Below are 23,554 nucleotides of genomic sequence, written 5' to 3' on the forward strand. Positions count from 1 at the left end.
TGGACTGTAAGTTGGATGTGAGTAAAAGTAAGATATGGAAGTGAAAAAAGATAATGTTATCTTAAAATCCAGTCAGAAATCCATAGCCTTCAGGGATATGCAGGAGATAGTTTTGTTACACTTAATCCTGGTGTGTCCACATGTGGAGCATTGGATTCAGTTGCTGGTACCACAGTTTAGGAAAGATGTTCATAAGTCGCAGATGAGTTGAAAGACTTGGAGATATTCAAACTGGAGAAGAGATAGCTACCTTAAAACACATGAAGGACTATCATAAGGAAGAAGAACTACTTATTGTATGTATTCCCAGAGGGCAGAACTAGGGGCAATCAATTTATAAAGATATACATTTACCTTCCTATGAGGAAAAAATTTCCTAAGAGTTAGAGATCCTAAAGTGGAATAATTTGACCTGGGAGGTATTGCTTTCCTCTAAACTGAGGTCTTCAAGCAAGACCTTGATGACCACTTCTCAGTTGTGTAGCAGCAGAGATTTTGTTTAGAGTCTGGACTAGACTAGATATCTATTGACATCCCTTACTACTTTCCAATTCTGTGATTCTGTGCTAAGGTTCCATCTGGTTCTAGAATAATGTAAGGAACGTTTGTGTTAAGACTGACCACATTATCTGAAATTCACAAGCCTATTCATTATCAGCTATATTGAGAATTAGAATTTATAAAAAGGAGATTCAATAATACTTAACAGCAGGGTAATGAGGATACAGCTTAGGATGGTGACTAGAAAATGAAAATCCAAGGAACATTGTCAACAAAGAATCAGGAGGACAAGGTGATTAAATATATTGGGAAGATGAGGCTAAAGAAAAGAAGTAAATTATAACTCCAAGTTGTGAGCACAGGGAATCAGGAGAATGGTGGTGTTATCCTGTGGGATCAAAAGAATTAATTCATCAAATCCTCAATTAAAAACCAAATTGGAAATCCTGAAAGTCAAAGGAGAGATCAATAAAACTGGAAGTAAGAAAATCATTGAACTAATAAATAGAACTAGAAACTGGTTTTATGAAAAAAACCTCAATAAGATAGATAAGCCATTGGTTAATTTGATTAAAAAAAGGAAAGAAGAAAAGAAAAAAAAGAAAGTATCAAAAATGAAAGGGGTGAACTCACCACTAATGAAGAAGAAATTAAGATTATTAAGAAATTTTGCCCAATTATATGTCAAGTTTTGGAATAAAAACTCATTATTTGACAAAAAAACCCCAGGAAAATGATGGGGCAAAAACTAGGTATAGACCAAAGTCTCACACTGCATACCAAAAAATCATAATGGGTACATGATTTTATACATAAAGTGTGATACCATAAGCAAAATAAGAGAGCATGGAATAGTTTTCCTGTCAGATATATGGATAAAGTAAGCATTTAGGAACAAAGAAAATATAGAGAACATTATAAAATATAAAATAGATAATTTTGATTATATAAAATTGAAAAGTTTTTGCACAAAAAAACCAATACAACCAAAATTATAAGGAAAGCAGAAAACTGGGAGAAAAATTTTTGCAACAAGTGTCTCTGATAAAGGCCTCATTTCTCAAATACATAGAGAACTGAGTCAGATTTCATAAAACTATAAGTCATTTTCCAATTGATAAATGGTCAAAGGATAAGAACAGAAAAGTTTAAGACAAAGAAATCAAAGCTATCTATAGTAATATGAACAAATGCTCTAAATCACTATTGATTGGAGAAATGAAAATTAAAACAACTCTGAGGCACCAATTCATACCTATCAGAGTGCCAAAAATGACAAAAAAAGGAAAATGTTGTATGTTGGAGGGGATGTAGGAAAACTGAGACACTAATGAACTGCTGGTGGAGTTGTGAACTGATCCAACCATTCTGGAGAGGAATCTGGAACTATGCCTTAAGGGCTATAAAATCATGCACACCCTTTGATCCAGTGATACCACTGCTAGGTCTATATCTCAAAGATATCCAAAAAAAGGGATAAGAACCTATCTGTATAAAAATATTTATAGCAGCTCTTTTTGTGGTGGCTAAAAATTGGAAATCGAAGGGATACCTGTTAATTGGGGAATGGCTAAACAACCTGTATTATATGAATGTAATGGAATTAAAAAATGATAAGTTGGACGATTTCAGAAAAACCTGGAAAGACTTACATTAATTGATGTAAAATGAAGTGAACAGAACCAAGAGAATTTTTACTTAGTAACTGCGATATTCTTGGATTAAAAATTGTGAATGACTTAGCTATTCTCAGCTCTACAATGATCTAAGACAATCTCAAAGGACTAATGAAGAAACATACCATCTGCCTCTGGAGGAAGAACTGATATTGATTGGATATAGACTGAAGCATGCTATTTTTAATTTTCTTTCTTTCTTTTCCTTCCTTCCTTCCTTTTTTTCAATTATTCTCATACAAAATGACTAATATGTAAATTTTTTGCATAATTGAACATATATAGCCTATATCTGATTGTTTACAATTTCAGGAAGAAGGGAGGGAAGGGAGGGATAGAATTTGATGCTCAGAACTTTAAATAAAAACTTAAAAAAAAAGAACTAATTTGTCCCTTCAAGTGTTTATTACTGGAAATAGGTTTAGGCAATGAACAAACTAAAAAGAAGTTTTCTGACTTAAAACAGATGACATTTAGGAAAGCTAAGTAAACATTGCATCAATTGGGCGTTCTACTTTCATTAGGGAATAAAATCAAATAACAGATTGTCTTGCCAAATATCTTTAATGAATGAAAATGCTAAGGAAGCAAAAACAGTTTTATGGAATTGTCACTTTTTTTGCAACACAGATACTTTACATGTCAGTTTTAAAACAGTGATCCATAACAAAAGCTGCTTACCTGAGTTAGATGTGTATCAAGAATAAGCAAAACAGTGGGTTTTCCTTCTAGTCCTGTTTGTAGAAAGACTTGTTTTAAGTCTTCTCTGAATTCCAGGTGCCCATAAGTACGAGCTGTGGATAATCTGTAGAGCCTGCAGTCTCCCAAATAAGTGGCAAGGGTGGCACATGTTTCTTTTCCACATCCTTCTATTCCAATCTTTAGGGGAGAAAATGGATTATGAAACAAACAGATGTTTTGAGACATCTTTTAACAAATCATTTCATTTGTTTATGGTAAGAGTAGAGAGTGAATATAGCTTAGATTTTTGGTAGCTCTTCTCAGTCTGCTTTAAAAACAAGTCCTATTCTATAGCAGATAGAGATTTGGCTTTGCAGCAGGAAGACCTGAGTTTCAGTCTTGCTTCTGATATGTACTGGCTATGTGATGCAGGGCAAGTCACATAACCCTTCAGTACCCCACCCATGCCTCCAAGGTAACTCTCTAAGATTATAATTTGCAGAAAAGTTGCCAAGATGTGTTGGTAGAGGGAGTTTCTTCACCAGAGAATTCCTCATACCAGTGAAATAACAGGACTGGTCCCTATTCCTATTAAGGATTCATAAAATATTTTTCTTAAACTTACTACATCACACTTTTTTTTTTAAAAAAAGAGCCCTTTGAAAAAGTGACATGAGAACATTTCATCAAATTTGAACATGATCTGGAAAGACAGTCTTATATTTGCAAAACTCCAGGTAAAGTAAATTTAGTTGCTCTTATTAAGCGCAGTCTACCATCTATACATAATTCATCATCCAGAAACCCAATCCTTTTCTCAGGTCTCTTTTTTCTTAACTTATTGTTCACTTCCCTAAAAGGTCCTTTCCCCCCCTGAAGCTCCTAACCCCTCCCAAAGTTTATACTGGTGACTTATATGGTCTTGGGATATGTCCACAGTCTTTTACTGACTAAGTCATCCTTGATTAAATCACACATATGTCCTCAAGGAGTCTAATAATGGTATGTAAAGGTACTGCTGAATATGCACACCTATATTTTCAATACCAATAATTTGCATCATTGATTTTTTTTTGAATACATACATTCTTCACTTCCTAGGAATTCCAAAGAACAATCTATTGCATATGTGTATACTTAAGTCAAAATGTATCATAGAATATGCTAATCATTACCTATAGTGATGCTTTTGACTGCTGCTGGATGGCTCCAGCTAAATCTAATTAGTGTATGTAGCTGTATGTTTTAGGGATACAGAGAAGAGTCGGTGAGTGAGATCCAGAAAGTAATTATAATAACATGGTCACCAATCAACCTTGCTCTTAATTTTTCTTACTCTTGTCCATATCCCTTTTTCAGAGGTGCATTCTTTGGATTAGGATGAACCCTGGCCCTGGAGTCAGAAGAACTGGGTTAAAGTTCTACCTGTGAATCTTATTACTAATGTGGACTACCATGTATTCAAAGTCATTGTTGAGTTTTCTATAAAAAATGAATACAAGAAAAAGGCACAAGCTTTATGAGCTCAGTTACCTAACTTGTAAAATGAGGAGAGTCAGACTAGATGGTTTCTAAGATTCCTTCAGGTCTAAATATATGATCCCATGATTATACATGGACAATTCACAGAGTCATTTATTATCTATAGGTAGTTGGAGAGATACTCTTTTATTACCTCCATATATCTGTAGAAGGATGTCTAAAGTAATTATATGCATATATTTAAGTGATTAAAATCTTTCTTCTTGTTCCCAAAAGGAAGAACTTATACCATTTGGGAGAAGTCGCAAAGGAAGACAGACTCTATCTAAGGAAATACTTTTTAGTAATAAGAGCTGTCCAAAAGTACAATGGGTTATTGACCCAGTGGGTAATGGATTCTCATGCCCTAGAGATTGTCAAGTGGAGGCTGGACCACTTGACATGTTGTAGAAGAGATTGTAAATTTGGACCAGAGGGCCCCTGGGATTCTCTCTAATACCAAGATTCCATGAAATATCATTTACTCATATCCTCACATGGTCAGTGTCCCCAGACAGAAAGTAGCATTGTGAATTAAAAAAAAAGTTTTCTAATTTAGTTGGATTCTACTGGCGATATTATTTATAAAGGGACAAAAATATTGAAAGGTTTAATACCCCTAGACATAATTCATTTGTTTCAATGGCTCTGGCTAGCAAAGTTTCAATGACATGAGGTTAATTTGTTTACTTCAAAGACTTATTCTAACTTTTTATCCTCTATTTGTATGATGGGGTTTCTCTAGGTGTGCAACTCTTGACTTCTAGGGTCTAAATAGTGTTTTTTTAGTAAAGCTCATAATTTTAGGAATATTAGCATAACATTTAAATCAGTAAGTAGAACATTTTTTTCAAAGCAGATGACACACATGTAGGTGATTAAAGTGAGCTACTGTAAAGGACCACTAGATGGTGCCACATCCATCCTATGCACACACACACACACACACACACACACACACACACACACACACACACACACACACACACACGCCCACATAATCTACTTTGGTATTATTTTATGTGTTCATGATGTCTTATGTGAAATGTTGGAAAGCTATTCCCCTCTTCTATGAATTTATAACTTAAATCCAAGAAATCTTTTTGTTAAAATCCATAAACTTTCAAGCATTGTGCTTTTCAATGGTCAGTGCTGAGGAAATATTCAGAAGGAAAACCCTTTTTTATTGGATTTCTTAAGTGGTCTACAACCTCAGAACTTGAAATATTTGTGAACTTTTTTGTCTTACCAGGATCATGTGGCTCCCTGGCTGTCGGAGGACTCTTGCAGCTCTGCAAATGTGTTCTGTGGCTTCATTGAACAAAACCATTGAATTTGAAAGCTGGGAAAGGAAATGGAAGGAATAAACACATTTTAGTTGTACGGGGGTGGGCAAATGTCTAGTTCCATTGTGGCTTGGCGTAATAGGAGAGAGGAATGAAAGAGTGAACTTTAACAATCGTGTCTTTAAAATGGTTTAAATTTAATCTGAGTGGAGAAAACTTGAATAATGCATAATTCATTCAAGATCATCTTGTGCAACGACTACCATGGCTGCCTCTCTGATTGCGGCAAAAAGCAAAGCCAGAGAGAAAGCAGACAAAAACGAGATAAGTAGTAGCAGTTGCAGCATTTTTGCATCAGGAGCTGGTCTCTGGAATAGCTGACCTTTCCTCTACTTTCTCACCTTTGCTGAATGACTATCACCTGCTTGGATACTCAGAAACAGGAGGTGGAGGGGGGTGGGAAGGAGAAAGAAATCCCAAATTGGCTTGTAGCGGCTGCTCTCTTTCTCCTCTTCCCATGAGGTGTCCCCTCAAGGAAGTGGTCTTATATAGAATCTTTATTCTTGAAGGACATTGGAATACTTGTCCTCTGAGGAAACTTCTAGTCCTGTGAACCCTTTTCCCATCCTTTGTTTCTGTGTAATTTCCATCTGACATCACTTTCCCAATTCTACTCCACCAATTCTTTTCCGTGGATGTTACCCATTACAACCCTGCTGCCAAAACTTGACTTTCTCATCTTTAAGATCATATCATATTTGTATTATTGCAAAATAATACAAAGCTTTTTACTTATAACAGATCGTTTCCAAACCTTAGCAGTGGTTCCTCTCTCCTGTCCAATATGTTTGAAAAGTTCCTTAAAATTTTAAGGTAGTAGTTACTGGCAACTTATTATGTAATCTCTTATTACCTCAAAACCAGTTGAGCCCAAAGATAGCTGGAATTCAGAAAGTATATCTGCAAGTTTTTTCTGGTTATTACAGTTCTGATAGATTCTTCTTTTATGAGGTTTGTTTACGTCCAAAAAATCCACATACAAAGGTAAATCACTCATTATTTTGTCTCTGGGCCATACAATCTACGGGAATAAAATTCATTTTTTAAAAAAACAGAATCCAATAAAATGCCATTTTACTTATTAGTGAGACTAATATAGTCCCTTGTTATCTGAGATGATCATATCAAAAAAGAGTTCTTTTGGGAATGTCACAGGAATTTTTATGGGCTCACTCCTATAATCTGGGTGAAACTTGAGAAAATCTCACTGCTTGGTGGCTGATACCAATCTTTCTACTTGTGGGAAGATGAGCCGAAGTGAAATTTGGCTACAAGACAACTCCAAACTGTAAGATATTCTGCAGACAGGGAAAGCAGAGTCTTAGGTTCCACAGCATCCCTCAGTGTCATTTGTAGTTTTTCATGGAAGTTAGACCAATATAGGAGTTTACATAGATTCTTCAACCTTGGGGTGGTTTAGATATTCCAGCACACTCCACTTCACTGCCTTTTGTGGGCCATGCAACTATTGTAGCAATGTCCACTCTCTGCTAGCAGAAATCTTGTCTCATGATCCTGTCTCTGGTATGGGATATAATTATGGATGACTGAATGGTCCACTGCTACTGTCTTCATGTTTGTCTCCTGACCTGGCTGTCTTGTGGTGTTCTCAGCTCTTCATATAAACTTGATATTTATAAGGGGGGGACTTCTGAACCAGTGACACTCAGCAGTGTCTTTAACTAAATTACTATTGAAGGAAAAAAAATCTCAAACTTCTGTATTATATTTAGGTTCATAACCATTATGGACACAGAAATATTACTAGTTTATGCAGTGTTAGGGAAAGTTTTCAGGCTTGCATAGAAACCCTATGCATTTCTAAGAATTCTGATTTAAAATATGATTTGCTAACTTCTACACATTCTTAAGAGTGATTGAGGCAGTTATTTCTTGATTAGCATCTATATGTAAAAGTTAGAGATAAGATAGACTTATTTTTCTAGAGGAAACGTGATGTCATATTTTAGAGCTGGATAGAACTGTAATCTGTAGTCATCTAATCCAGGTCTCCCATTTTATAGATGGGAAACTATTTTCCCAGTATGAAAGTGATTTGTTCAAAGTCTTAGGTCTATTTGGTGCAAAACTAATATTAGAATGCCTGTTTTCAGAGTTCCAGTCCAGTGCTCTTCCTACATGTCCACTTTTGGATGTCTCAATATGGCCACAATTTAAAGATACCTCACCCTCATCAATTATGGTGACTAGATCTCAAATAATTCAAATGACTCCTTTAACGATAGTAATTAACTAATACTAGGTGCAAATATCTGGAATATATTCTCACTTATTGAATATGTCTTCATGTGAGTATGGAAAAATATGGTTGAGTCAAGTCTTGAATAGACTGAGAAAACAGGACTGCTGAGCTGCTATTGGGATAGCATCTCAATTTCTCATGTTGAGGAATGAGAAAATCTGACAAATAGGGTTGGGTTGTTTCTCCCAATGATCTTCTTGAAGACCTTTTTAGTAGCTTCACCAGCTTCCACCAATCTGAATATTTGTTTGTGAGTGATGAGGTATAATGGTATATTTTCAAAAAAATATTTCCTAAATTTCTTAACTACAACTGAAGTAACATAGACTCACTTAAAAAAAAGGTATCTTGCACTTGTGTGTGTAAATAATTGAGATACAAGGCTGATATTGTTACAGTAGAGTTTTGACATGAAATTGGGAGTACTTCAGGTTATTTTTGGTGTAATTCTACTAGAAAGAGGAACTTATCCTCCAAAAATAGTTTTGAAAATAATATGGATCATTGACCAAAGTGTCTTGATAAATTTTCACATGTGAAAAATAGTTCCAGGCTTGCAGCTCATCACCATCCCTGCCTTTCACACTTCAATATGCACATCGATGTCCTCTTAAAAACCCTGATCTAATTCACCCATATCTTCACCTCCCATAAACCACGTCTTCATTCTCATAGAGAGGATTATATCTTAGATCTCTCCATCATTCTTAACTGTGTTATCTCCTTTTCTTGGGCTCTGAAGTGCCCCAATTCTGATAATAATTTTTTGTAATTTCACATCTACCTCTGCTTTATTTCTAAGCTGTACTCTTTTCACTGTGCTAAGCTGTGCTCAGTCATTGAGGGTACCATTGGCTCAGTTTTACAACTACAGAAATAATATTGACTCATCATTTTTCCCCATCCCTCATAACCTCTTAGTAGTCAAATTTTATTATCCCATCCCTGCTGTAATTCTTGTATCTGTCTCGTGAAGAAAAAGAGAGAAGAACCTTCTATATCTTCTCTGATCATGAGCAATATAAAATGAACTGGTTTTTTCTATATTACTTTGCTGCTGGGTTTTCCTTCCCCTCACACTTCTTTTGCCTTTCAATATCAAGTTATTACCATTACTGGAATCTTTCTCATCATTGTGAAGAACCAAGCTCCAAGATGTTGCAGACTCATATCAATGGACCAGTTGCTTCTCTCAGCCTCCCTTTCCTCATCTGTAAAATGAGGGGGTTGGAGTTGATGACTTCTAGGATCTCTTCTACTCTAAATCTATGATGTTAATGCTTGTGGCCTCTGTCTTTGTAAGGAGCACTGTAACTGTGCTTAATAACAATTTGAGATACAGCAGTAACTGCCCTTAGCTGTTTTAGCTACCACTTCAATTCCTAATCTCACTGACAAATCAGGTCTCTGGAAGGTGGCTACTGTGCTCCCTTGGGGCTAAAGAAATAGCTCTATAGGAATGGAGGAGAGTTTTTTTTAATGTTGTAGCTCCTAAGCCTCTGCCAGCATGCTTCTCTTCATGTTCATCAGTTGATTTTACCTCAGCCAGATTTAATTAGCTTTTAGAAAGAAGAATCTGCTGGTACAGTATGAACAGTTGGTACATAAGCATTCCCTCTTCCTTCCAAAGTCCATGACACACTCTTCCATAAGAACAAAGAGAGTCCAGGTTGGGTTAGGGCACAGAGCACATGGACAAAGATGGCAACAGCTCTCAGAAGTTGTTTTGCTGGAGTCTACCAAATGCTCCTTTTAGAGGTGGTGAAGCTTTCTGCTGAATTCCTTGTAGTGCTGAAGCTGATTTTCTCAATGTGTCTAGTTTGTCCTTGGCTTGCCTGGTAGATACATTGATGTACTATTCTGGGGACAATGATAGGATGTAGACAAAAATTCCCAATTCCTCTGGACCCTATGGTCCTCTGGTCCACCCCTTCTTTGGCCATCATACCAGGAAACTACAAAAACTAAAATCTCAGCCACCATTGGAGAAAACTCTTCCTTCCTTTGGCTATTCCACCAAGGGAAGGGTGAGAACCAAAACCTTCAGACGTCTATAGAAAAACTCTTCCTCCTTTTTCTTGATGGGAAAGAAAACCTTTTCCCCTTCCTCAGCAGGGGCCCAGGGGGTAGGGGGGGAAGAGCGCTATTTTCTGTGGGCCATACATGCCTAGGAAGCTTCCTGTTGAGAGATAATATCTTCATTTAAAATTTTCAAAGTATATCTGATGGTACTGGTGGGAATGGTGTTTTCTACAAGTTCAACAAATATCTCAGATGAAGTCGAAAATTTAATCTGAAATTTATTTGAGTCTACAGACTGTTGCTTCTTTGTGACATCTTTAGGGAGACTCTTCAGTGATTTTTCAAGCAATAATTATACTTAATTTAAAAACAATTTAAAAATTACACTTAAGACAACAAATTTCAGGACTATTTATAAAAACGGCATCCTTTTCCCCAAAGTTCTTAATGAAAGAATTAAATTTAAAAAAATGAATACATTTACCTCAAAATAGAGTTCTAGCTCATTTGAAAGAAGCTGGAAAAAATACTTTCTTTCCTCAGTATCAACTAAGCGATCATGAAATACTCGGGTTGCTTCATGTACAAAGAACAGGGCAGCAGTTTCTTTAGACACAACAACTGACTTGTTAGCTTGTAGTAATCCACGGAGTAGCTATTAGAAATTTAAAGATGAGATTTTCAAGTCATTGAAGAAATTTAAAAATATTTCAAAGTTTCAAATAACCAGATTGCTAATAACTTCAGAGTGTCTGAGCTTTACAACTAAGAAAGGTGTTTATTTGAAAAAAAATATTACCCACTACTAGTATCTATGATCTACATTTATAGCAAAATGAATGGGATGGGGGAGGACAAAGCAAAGGATAGTCAATGAAGGGAGATATATGGTCCAAGGTTAAGTTTCTTCGCATTAGGAAAATTTATTTTGGCATCTCTGTGAAAGGTATATTGGCTAGGAAAAAGAATGGAGGCAGAAAGACAGAATAGGAAACATTAAAATAGTCTTACGCAACTAGGTGGCACAGTGGATAAAACATAGGGCCTGGAGTCAGGAAGACCTGAGTTCAAATCTGGCCTCAGACACTTACTTAGGTGTGTGACCCCTGTCCTTACCTGTAAAATGAACTGGAGAAAGAAATGGCAAACCACTGTAGCATCTTTGCCAAGAAAACCTCAAATAGGGTCGTGATGAGTAGGATATGATGGAAATGACTGAATACAACACAGATCACAGTGCTGTAGGGGTAGTTTCAGGACTGACTAAATGACTGGGCCCCCAACATGATCATGAATGGATCACTGTCAACATGGATGAAAACCACCAGTGAAATGTCTCGGGGATCTCTGGCTAGCATTGTGCTGTTAAATATTTTTAGTAGCTAGTTGGATAAAGGCATAGATGGTATGTTTAGGAGATGCACTGATAACCCAGAGCTAGGAGAGATAGCTAATCCACTTAATGACAGAGTAAGGATCCAAACATATCTCAACGGACTAGAACAGCAGACAAAATCTATAATGCTAAATTTAGTAGGGATAAATAGAAAGATTATACTGGGGATAGAAATTGATTGAATATAAATCTACAGAGGTAAGAATCTCAATCTTCCATCTCCTGGATGTGATGACAATCAAATTAGGATATTTTGCTGTTTTTGTTGTTTTTTCTGTTGTTTTTTTTACTAAAAGTGCCTCTGATTGAATAATGTGACTAAAGAAGATCTTTCCCACCCACTGGTGGGCCTGTCCATTGTGGAAAGCTTGATTAGGGGAGTTGCTTTGTAGGAGGGCCCCAAGTACCTTTTGTTTTTTCTATTGAGGCACTGGGTCAGAGGGTTATGCCCTCTGGTTTCAAAAAGTATATAAATACTCTGAAGGTGAAATTTTACTTTGGGGCTTAGTTTATGTAAGAAGATCTGAGTGCCAGATGAGGACTCTGGGAAGCAGCTTTAAGAAGCCCTCCAGCTTTGAAAACCAAGATGTCAGTGCTTCCCTCTCTGGTAATTATGGTCAGACAGTTGGACCTGTATATGTACTTGGTTAAAGGAATGATACATGTGCTTGATTAAAGTAATTGTTAACCCATTGAAAGTTGTTTTCCTTTTATTACTGAAGATCTAAGAACCTGTCATAGTAGGACTCCCTGTGTATGTTGGGGTACTTACTGTTACACTGATCAGGATACATCTCCAGTATCATGTACATTTCTGTGCCCTAGATTTTAGGAAGAATAATGAGAAACTGAAATGCTTTCAAAAGTAGATGATTCAGATGATGAGGGGACTAGAGGCCACTAGGATCAGTTGAAGAAATTAGATATATTTAGTCTGGAGAGGAGACTTAGCTGGGATTTTGTAGCTTTCTTCAAATATTTGTAGTAAACTTATTCTTTTCTCCCTTCCCCCAGACCTCAGAAACAGGGACAATAGGTAGATGACGCAGATATTTTGGCTTTGTATAAGGGAAAATTCCTTAAGTATTACAACTACCCAAAAGTGGGCAGCTAGGTGGCACAGTGGATAGAGTGCCAGACCTGGAGTGAGGAGAACTTGAGTTTAAATCTGGCCTCAAACACCTAATAGCTGTTTGATCCAACTTGCTTAACCCTGTTTGCCTCAGTTTCTTCATCCATAAAATGAGCTGGAGAAGGAGATGGCAAACTACTCTAGTGTCTCTGCCAAGAAAACCCCAAATTGGGTCACAAGAAGTCAGACAAGACAAATCAACTAAACAACAAATTCCAAAGTGGAGTGGGTTCACTTGGGAATAAGTGGACCTTGTCACTGGAAGGCTTTAAACATAAACTAGATGATTTTTTTTTCAAAGATTCCATAAAAATATTGCGGAATTAGAATAAATAGGACAGGGTAATTGGAGACAAGAAGAGAATGAGGAAGATGGAAGACTAAAAAATGCCTAAGATTGTGCATCCAAATGATTGGAAGGATGATAGTGAAATCAGAAGAAACAGGGAAGTTGAGAGGAAGGGGTAGACTTTGGGAGGAAGGTGATGAATATATTTCTGGATATTGAACTCTGAGTTACCCATGGACATTCAGATGGCGATCATAGGTCATAGGTGTCAAAGGCACAGTAGGACATGCAGCCAGATCAGGAGTTCAAGGCTACATATATAGATTTAGGAGTTATTTGTATAGAGGAAATAACTGAAGTCATGTAAGTTTACGAGATCATCTAATCATATTCTCTCATTTCATCGATGGGGAAAGTGGGTCCTACAAAGGAGAAACAATTTGCTACTAATGTTATAACAGATAGCTCCTGAGTTAGGATGACCTGGGTTTAAGTTTTGCCTCAGACACACCCAGACTTTATGACCCTGGATAAGTCACTTAATTTGGCATAGTCTTGAAGTCTAAGTTGAAGAATGGTAGCTGATCTGTATTAGCAGAGGGACTTTCCTCAATATGAATCCCCAATACTGATCAAATCACTAAACTGGTCCAAAGCAAGACAAAGCAAAACAACGGAGCTTGTAAGTGGAAGAGCTGTTACTCCCCATGTTCTTTCCATGATTCTGTTGCTGTTCAGTCATTTTCAGTTGCATCTCTTTGTGATCCCATTTGGAATTTTCTTGGCAAAGATTCCTTGGAGTGGTTTGCCATTTCCCTCACCAGCTCACTTGACAGAGGATGACAGGGTTAAACAACTTGCCCAGGGTCACACAGCTAGTAAGTTTCAGGCTAGATTTGAGCTCAGGTCTTCCTGGAGTGCCTGAGTTCTATCCACTGTGCCACATAGTTGTTCCTTCCACTATTCTACACTATTACTAATTTGCATTTTGAAGAATTGCATTATTTATGTTAAAATGAAATATAATTTTCAGGATAATGTTCATAGCTGAGAAGAAAAGTTGTCAAAATTATCAATACTATTTCTTTTGGTTTCCATTAACATTCCCCTTTGATGTTCACCATGTCTTGGAGGGGGCTCTGGTTTCTCCAAGGCTGAGTGGCACGACCAGACTGAAAAGGCTTTAGGTATAGTTCTGGTTATAGACTTCCATTCTCACTGTTCAAGGATTAGTCTAGTTAAGTAGAGAGAGAGAGAGAGAGAGAGAGAGAGAGAGAGAGAGAGAGAGAGAGAGAGAGAGAGAGAGACAGAGAGACAGAGAGAGAGAGTGAGAGACAGAGAGAGAGACAGAGAGAGAGAGAGAGAGAGAGAGAGAGAGAGAGAGAGAGAGAGACAGAGAGAGAGAGAGAGAGAGAGAGAGAGAGAGAGAGAGAGAGAGAGAGAGAGAAACAGAGAGACAGAGAGACAGAGAGAGAGAGAGAGAGAGAGAGAGAGACCCATGACCACACTGACTGAAAGGAGGTAGATTGCTCATCTATGGTAAGGCTGACTATCTATGAAGAAGTTTCACAGCATCAAAGTTTTACACCTGAAAGGGATCCTTGTCATTTTATAGATGAGGAAACTGGGAATTAGAGAAGGGAGGTTAAATAACTTGCTGGGAGTCATCCAGATAATTAGGTCATGATCTATATGACATGAAGAGGACAACCCACATCAAGGCAGTTAATCTGAAAGTTCTGTTTAACTAACCCTGGAGTTCTGAGCAAGACTGAAAACATTTTGAGGAAGTGATTTTGTGTATCATTGCCTTGTATGAAATGTACAACTTGCAAGTTTAAACCTACTTTCATAATGCAAATCCACTTACTTATGGTTGCACTTATGACTTGGAAATAGAGTAGACAAGAATATAAATAAGAAATTTGCTAATTCCTTCTTTGCACTAGGAATTCTGGGAGCCAAGAGGCAGAGCAAGCAGTAAATTGCCATAGCTCTCCTATACTCACTTCCAAACAACCATAAAATAGTAGTCCAGAACAAATCCTGGAACAGTGGAGCCAGCGAAAAGACAGGGTGGAGCAGTCTTTTAGCCCCAGAGATGTGGAAGATCAGCAAGAAAAGTCAATCTCACTCGAGTCAAAGTACAGTATAGGACAGGAAGTTTCCCAGCAAGCCAGCAGCAAGCCCCACTTCAGTAAACCAGTGGGAGGTCCAGATCCCCAGTGTGGTGGGGCAGGCAAATGCCAACACCAGGATACCCCATGTGCCTTAGCGTAGCCAGGGGAATTGGCAGACTCCAGCTCTAAGAACTACCATATGCTGGGGCAGCCAGGCATCCTGCAGCAGCTGGACCTCCACATGCTCCAGCACAGCTCCAGATGGTCAGACATCCCCCCAGGGCTGGTCCTGAATGCTTCAGTGTGGCTCCAGGGAGGCAGGTGAGCTCCAATGGCTGGAACTCACCATACTTCAGTATTTTCCCCAGTGGGCAGGCATCCTCCATTGTCAGACTGCTACATGCTGCAGTGTACTACCATGCAAATGCAGAAAACCTCTACCTGGCCTCAGCACATGCCAGATACTACTAGGATGCCAGCTGAACACCAGATAAGCTGTCAGCATCTAGCAGTGCTACCACCCAACCACCTCACCCCCTCAACACAGCAGCAGACATGGGGGTCCCCCATGGGCCTCAGGGCAACATTAGCACAGTACCAAGCCAGGGCCTGTAGCCACTGCCACAAGAAGCCCGATACAGAACCCCATTTACCCTGGGAGCAAAGATAAAAATTAAAAGAAAGGAAAAAGTCCCCCACCCCAAAAAAAAGACAAGCAAAAAAGAACAAAACAAGAATCTGACCATAGAAAGTTATGGTGTTATGGTAACAGGGAAGATTAAGACACAAAGAAAATCAGAAGTGGTTTCAAGCCCAGAAAGACCTCATGGAAAATCTCAAAAAGGAGCTTAAAAATCATATAAGAGGTAGAAAAAAATGGGAAAAGAAATGAGAATGATGCAAGAGAATTACAAAAAAAGAGTCAACAGCTTGGAAAACTGCTTAAAAAGTAGAATTAGCCAAATGGAAAAGCAGGTACAAAAATCCATGGAAGAAAACAACTCCTTAAAGAATATAATGGGCCAAATAGGAAAGAAGTACAAAAGCTAATTGAAAAAAACAACACCTCAAATGTTAGAATTGGGCAAGTGTAAACTAGTGGCTCTTTGAGACATCAAGAATCAATCAAACATATTCAAAAGAATGAAAAAAATGGAAGAAAATATAAAATATCTCATGGGAAAAGCAACTGACCTGGAAAATAGATCCAGGAGAGACAATATCAGAATCACTGGACTATCTGAAAGCCATAATTCAAAGGAGGACCTGGACAGTATCTTTTAAGAAATTATCAAGGAAAACTACTCTGATGTCCTGGAACTAAAGGGCAAAATAGGCATTGAAAGAATCTACTTCTCACCGCAGGAAAGAGATTCCAATATAAAACCCCAAGGAACATTATAGTCAAATATCAGAACTATCAGACCAAGGAAAAAATATTACAAGTGGCCAGAGAGAAAGAATTCAAATATTGAAGATTCTCAATCAGGATCCCACAAGATCTGGCAGCTGCAACCGTAAGGAATCAGAGGTCATGGAACATAGTATTCTGGAAGACAAAGAAGCTAGGACTACAACCCAGAATCACTTACCCAGTAAAATTAAGCATAATATGTCAAGGAAAAAAATAGTCATTCAACAAAATACAAGGATTTCAAGCTTTCTTAAGGAGAAGACCAGAACTAAACCAAAAAAGGGACTCTCAATATCAAGACCTAAGACAAGCATAAACAGGTAAAAAGGAAAAGAAAACATAAGGGACTCAATAGAGATAAATTGTTTACATTGCTACACAGGAAGGTGATACTTGAAACTCTTAAAAATTATATCACTAACAGTACAGATAGAAGAATACATAGAAAGTGGGTATGGGTATAAAATGAATTAGAGGGAATGATGTAAAAAAATTAAGGGATGTACAATGGGTATAGAAGAAAGGGAGAAGCAGAATGGGGTAAATTACCTCACATGAAGAGGTGAGGAAGACCTATTACAGTAGAGGGGAAAATAAGAGGGAGGGTGGATGATGAGCATTGCTTGAACTTTACTCTTATCAGTATTAGTTCAAAAGGAGTAATACACACAATCAGTTGAATAAAGAAGTCTATCTTACTTGACAGGGAAGGAGGAGAAGATCAAGTAAAGGAGCATGTGGGGACTGACAGAAGAGAAGAAAGATTAAGACAGGAGGTAGATGAAAGCAAAACACTGGTGCAGTGGGAAAGGGTGAAAGGAGAGAAAGGATAAACAGGAGGGAGAATAGGATGGAGAGAAATACACAGGTAGTAATCATAATTGTGAACTTGAATGAGATGAACTCTCCCATAAAATGGAAGTGCATAGCAGAGGGGATGAAAAACCAGAATCCTATAATATGTTGCTTACAAGAAACACACTTGAAGCAAAGAGACATACACAGAGTAAAGGTAAGGGGCTGGAGCAGAATCTTTTATGCATCAACTGAAGTAAAAAAAAGCAGGAGTAGCTATTGTGACCTTAGACAAAGTAAAAGCAAAAATGTATCTAATTAAAAGATATAAGGAAGGAAACTATATCTTGCTAAAAGGTACCATAGATAACGAAGCAATCAAGTTGAATAGAAGATCAAGGAATAGTCTACCTATCAGGTCCATGAGGAGGGAAAGAATTCATGAACAAAAAAGAGACAGAAAACATTATGAAATGTAGAATAGGTAATTTTGATCAAATTAATTGAAAAGCTTTTGTATAAGCAATACCAATGCAACCAAGATTATATGGAAAGCAGAAAGCTGGATTTCTGATACAAGTCTCATTTCTCAAATATATAGAGACCTGAGTCAAATTTATGAGAATATAAGCCATTTCCCAATTGATAAATGGTCAAAGGATTTGAACAGGCAGTTTTCAGATGAAGAAATCAAAGCTATCTATAGGCATATGTAGAAGTGCTCTAAATAACTTTTGATTAGAGAAATTCAAATTAAAGCAACTCCGAAATACCATCTCACACCAATCTGGTTAGCTAATGTGACAAAAAGGTAAAATGATAAATGCTGGAGAGGAAATGGAAAGTTGGAACACTAATGTACTGTCAGTGGAGTTGTGAACTGATCCAATCATTCTGGAGAGCAATTTGGAACTCTGACTAAGGGCAATCAAACTGTGCATACCCTTTGATTCAGTGATAACACATTAGGTCACTATCCCAAAGAGATCATAAAAAAGGGGAAAGGATGTACAAGTACAAAAATATTTATAGCAGCTCTTTTTGTGGTGGCAAAATATTGGAGATTGAGTGGATCCCATCAATTGAGGAATGACTGAACAAGCTGTAACATATGACTATAATGGAATACTGCTGTGCAATAAGAAATGATGAACAGACAGATTTCAGAAAACCCTGGAAAGACTTGTACAAACTGATGCAAAGTGAAATGAGCAGGACAAGGAAAACATTGTACACAGTATCAGCAACATCATGTGGTGATCAACTATGGATGACTCAGCTCTTTTCAGCAACACAATGATCTAAGACAAGTACAAAGGACACATGAAGGAAAATGCTATCCATATCCAGTTAAAGAACTGATGGACTCTGATTGCAGATCAAAGCATATTTTTTTCACTTACTTTATTCTTTTTCATGTTTTTTTCTTTTGATCAGTTTCTTCTACAACTGTGATGACTACAGAAATATGTTTTACATAATAGCATATGTATAAACTGCATCAAATTGTCCACCATTTTCAGAAGAAGGGAGGGGAGGGTAGGGTAGGAAGGAGAAAAATTTGGAACTCAAAATCTTATAAAAATGAATGCTAAAAATTTTGATATGTAATTATGAAAAAACAAAATATTATTTAATTCTTTCTTTGCCTTGGATATGAGTTTTTCCCTCTATAGATTTCAAAGTGCTTTAATATATCCAAGTAATTCTCAAATCATCACAAAAAACCCCAAGCATATAGAACAAACAGCAATCTATGGTAATGAGAGGGAGGCATAAATAATTGAAATCCAAAAATACTTCCCAGATTAGATTCAGCTTTCACCCAATATCAGAGCTGATAATAAGTGACAATACTGCCTGATTTGAGTTTTGCTTCATTCCTTTTATCCTGTCCATCCTTCAGAAGAAACCCTAACACACTATGAAATAGAAAGCATGCAAGCAAGCAAGCCAGAATAGGATTATATTTTGATTTTTGGTAAAACGCTGACTGACAATAATCTAAAAAGACAAATATATAAGCCATATTTAATAAGCAAAATTATATTTTCTACAAGTAAAATATTTTAATATTGATTTAGGATGAAATTTGATACAAACCTTAAACAGATCCCGAAGACTAAACATGTAGTGACACTTAGCTGGGGTTGGTAACAGATGGTGACATACAAGATAGTAGATAGAGAGGGAAACTGCTGCCAACTGCTGCCTGCACTTCTGAACATCAGAAAGGAAGGAATTGTTGTATAAGTGTATTCCCAGATGAGCCTACAAAAGACAATTTTGTGACCAACATTTTAAAAATATTTAAGTATAGGGTTCTTGCAGATTTAGGCATTATAACATTAACAGGATGTTTAAAGTATTAAAAATACTAATAGTTGTCATATAGCAAACAATCAGGACTATCTCTGTGGTTTGTCCATGTCTCAGGCGGTAGGTTGGAGTTGGTGATTACTTAGTACTCAGGCTTCCTATTCCATCTTTTCCCAAGCTACCACTTGAGTAGAGTTTCCAAGACTTTGTTAGTAGAGGGGAAGAGAGTGGCAGGGACTTTGGTTGATGTCAGGGGATTGGTATGTCCTACTGCTATGCCCTCTGAATTCATTGCAATGATGTGAAGTCACCAAATGAGTATGAAATCTTAGGATTTTGAAGGTAACTTAATGACCAACTTGAATTCCTACAAGCCTCCTTCATTGAAGGATTGTCATGTAGGTAGTGAAGTACTAGGCTTCCCCTGGAAGTTCCAATCTGATTGGGAAGAACTCTGAGGGGTCTGGGGATATAAGTCAAGTGTGTTCTATAGTCAGCTCTATATAGTTTCAACAGTGTGCATGAGATGTCCCTCTCACCCACTAGTTCCCTAGCATATGCACCAATGGGCAACATAAATTGATTCAACTAATTCCTCAGGCTTAGTTAATACTTATTTCCTTTTTCTTATGAATGAAGTGTTTCTAAAGCTATCTATAGTTATATGAAAAAAATGCTTGAAGTTACTATTGATTAGAGAAATGCAAATTAAAACAACTCTGAATTACCACCTCTTATCTGTCAGATTGGCTAATACGTCAAAGAAGGAAAATCATAAATTTTGGAGGGGATGTGAGAAAACTGGAACACTAAAGCACTTTTGGTAGAGTTGTGAACCAATCCAACTATTCTGGGGAGGAATTTGAAACTATGCCCCAAACTATAAAACTAGGCTATGTGTATATATATATGTATAAACTGTGCAAATAATTTGATCCAGCAATGTCACTGCGAGGTCTGTATCCCAAAGAGATGCTAGTAACAGGGAAAAGAGCTTATTTTTACAAAAATATTTGTAGCAGTTTTTCTTTTGTGGTGGTGAAGAACTGGAAATTAAGGAGATTCAAGTCAGTTGGGGAATGGCTGAACAAGTTGCAGATTGTAATGGAATATTATTGTGCCATAAGAAATGACAAGCAGTATGATTTCAGAAGAACCTGAAGAGACTTATATGAACTGATGTAAAGTGAAGTGAGCAGAACGAGAACACTGTATACAGTAATAGCAATACTATATCATGGAGAACTGTGAATGACTTAGCTGTTCTCAGCAATATAAGGACCCAAGACAATTCCAAAGGACTCATGATAAAAATACTATTCCCCTCCAGAGAAAGAACTGATATTGTTTGAATGCTGATTGAAGTATACTATTTTTCACTTTTTCTTTTCTTTTTATTCAAGTTTTCTTGCACAAAATGACTAATATGGAAATGTTTGCACATATATAACTATATCAGATTGCTATCCTTCCCCCCCCCCCCCAGAAAGGGGCAGTTGAGAGAAGAGGGGAGGAAAGGAGGGATAGAATTCAGAACTCAAAACTTAAAAAAAAGAATGATAAAAATTGTTTTTATAAATATTAATTTAATTATAAATTATTATATTAAATTAATTATAAATATTAATATTAATAATAATACATAAATAAATAATATTATTTAAAAGTAAATGAAGTGTTTCTAAATATTAAGGAGAGCTCAGAATAAAAGAGCAGGCATCATACAGGAGGAAATAAGACAATAGCAATAATAGCACATATTCGTGGGACTTGAAGGTTTACAAAGCCCTTTCTTAAGGTAACCTGAATTAGTGGCAGAATTATTATCTTTATTTTTAGAAAACTGAAGCTCAGAAGAAGCTAAAAGACTTAATCAAGGCCATAGAGCTAATTATCTAAGTTTTCTGACTGCAAAGTCAACACTTTCCATTCTAACTGCAGTGATTCTCTTCGTAATCTCAGACGGTATTTTTTCTTTAGGAGTTTTAAACTTTACCTCCCTTCCCCCTCCCCTATCTTCTTAGTCTATGGCAACCTTCTGTTTTCTATTAACTTCATTTATTACCTGAAGAATCGTAAATAAGGCATGTTGTGGAGGATGAGGCATTACTAGTATGAAAAAATGCTTGAGTAGACGTGGACTGATATCACTTTTACCACCAAGTGGAATACCACAAGCTGCAACCAGAGAGATATCTTCAATATTCTGCAAGAAATAGAAAGAAAGATTAACCAACAGTACTATAGTCAGTGAAGTCTGAGTTTACAAGATGGAGTAGATCTAGAGTAGATCTAGAGTAGATCAGAAGTAGATCTGGAGTAGGTCAGAAAAGGATAAGATCCTGGGAAGAGACTGCCTCTTTGATACTGGTACACTGTGGATAGGATTATGGGTATATTGGAAATTTCAGCAACAGTTCCCTTTAACACGTTATTTGGAGAAATATTACTTATGAGATTGATTCTTTCTCTACCAATCTGACACATATTTTTAATGGAGACTCATCAGGGTAGGAGAGCTTTGTAAGGACATCTTAATCTTAATACTAGGCAGCTAATGAAAATCTATTATGAGTACATTAAGTGCTAGATTCTGAGGCTGCAAATATAGATATACAATAGACCCTGCCCACTTTCTGGGTGCTTACAGTCAAATAGCGGGAAAGGAAAAATAACTTTATTATAAGTTAAAGTGAAATAAAGGCAAGGGAGGTGCCCAGGTGCTATGAGAAATCTGAGGAGGGAAGAGATAATTTTCACTCATTAATGAGGATAGGGAAAAAGGGGGCATCAAGGAAGGCATCATGGACGGCATGGAAAGTTTCTTTCACTTTGATTCCATACTTATTGAACTGCCACAATATCACACTTTGGTTTGCCTCAGTACACTTCTCTACAGAGAAAAGAACTAGGTAACTTATGGGAAAGAACTTTCTAGTTCACTTTGCAATTATATTTCTTTGTGTATGTAAGATAATCATCTATTGTTATTAATGATTCTATTAATTTTAATTATAAATGACAAATTACCACTGTGATGCAAATAAATCTTTAATAAATACTAGCAGCAAGAGTCAGTAGTGCTTGATAATAAACTGCAGCCCACTTGTGCCCACCACGCACCTTTTGGTAGACTGAAACTTTAATTTTTCCAAGACTGAAGCATTCCATTATTTGGAGCCATGTAGTCCCATTGGATACTAAAAAGATGAACTTTTCTTTCAAAATTTAATACCATTTTCAAAATGCAATTTAACTCACTCTCACCCTGGTTAATTCAGTTTGTCTAATTCAGTTTTGTTCAGCCTATCCTACGTGGGAAAACAGCTTGTGGCAAAGAAAACTCTTAAGAATAATACAGCTTTGAAGACACAAAGAGAAATAATTCTGATAAGAAGGAAAAGGGCAAGTTTTCTAAAGATTTTTAAATGATAATATGGACACAAAGGGAATTCCTTGGCCAACTTAGATTTAAAAAATGTATTCAGAAAATGTAGGAGCAAAGGCAGGTAACAAGATGAATATTAAAGTGAGAGGGAATAATGTCAGGAGTGCTAATACTCAGTGGGGTGGGTGAGTAAAGTAGAAAAGAATGTTGTTCTTTAAAAAGGTATTGTGAGCAAAAGAGAAAGTTCAGAAAAACAAAAGGAAGGCTGAACTGTTCAGCTCTCACGCCTCTCTGCCGAGGAAAAGGAGTTTTAGATGAGAAAGCGTAGATCAAAAATGACCAATAGGGAATTTATACTTAAGACACATAAGGAAGGGGCACTATGAATATCTTCCTGACCCCAATGAGTCGTTGGGCACAGATGCCGGATCTCTTCTGGTTTTGAAAAACAAAAACAGCAACACAGGTGAGTGTGATTGCTCAGCAAAGTGCAGTCAATGCTTTTTGAAGATTGTGGATAATGGGAAAGCAAGACTGTAAAAAGATACTAGGGGAAGGGGGAAAGGAATGAACATTTGCATGTTTCTATTATGTGGCAGGCACTATATCAAGAGTTTTACAGATATTATCTCATTAGATACTCACAATGACCTTAGGAGGTAAGAGATGCTATCATCCTCATTTTACAGTT

The 23,554-nt window shown here is 36.9% G+C and overlaps 1 protein-coding gene across 1 annotated transcript in view; it reads right to left on the reverse strand.

Annotated features, from left to right (window-relative positions):
* The window catches only part of DNAH14 (dynein axonemal heavy chain 14), a 404,178-nt gene that overhangs the window by 142,951 nt on the left and 237,673 nt on the right, over positions 1-23,554 (reverse strand). Inside the window, exons 51-56 of the mRNA XM_072647720.1 lie at positions 21,541-21,681; positions 19,260-19,427; positions 10,495-10,665; positions 6,579-6,746; positions 5,629-5,721; positions 2,859-3,056 (exon numbers count right to left, since the gene is read on the reverse strand). Coding sequence (XP_072503821.1) covers positions 2,859-3,056; positions 5,629-5,721; positions 6,579-6,746; positions 10,495-10,665; positions 19,260-19,427; positions 21,541-21,681 — 939 coding nt within the window. The remainder of the gene's footprint in view (positions 1-2,858; positions 3,057-5,628; positions 5,722-6,578; positions 6,747-10,494; positions 10,666-19,259; positions 19,428-21,540; positions 21,682-23,554) is intronic.

Source organism: Notamacropus eugenii, chromosome 2 (assembly GCF_028372415.1).
Source record: "Notamacropus eugenii isolate mMacEug1 chromosome 2, mMacEug1.pri_v2, whole genome shotgun sequence".
Classification (NCBI taxonomy): Eukaryota; Metazoa; Chordata; class Mammalia; order Diprotodontia; family Macropodidae; genus Notamacropus; species Notamacropus eugenii.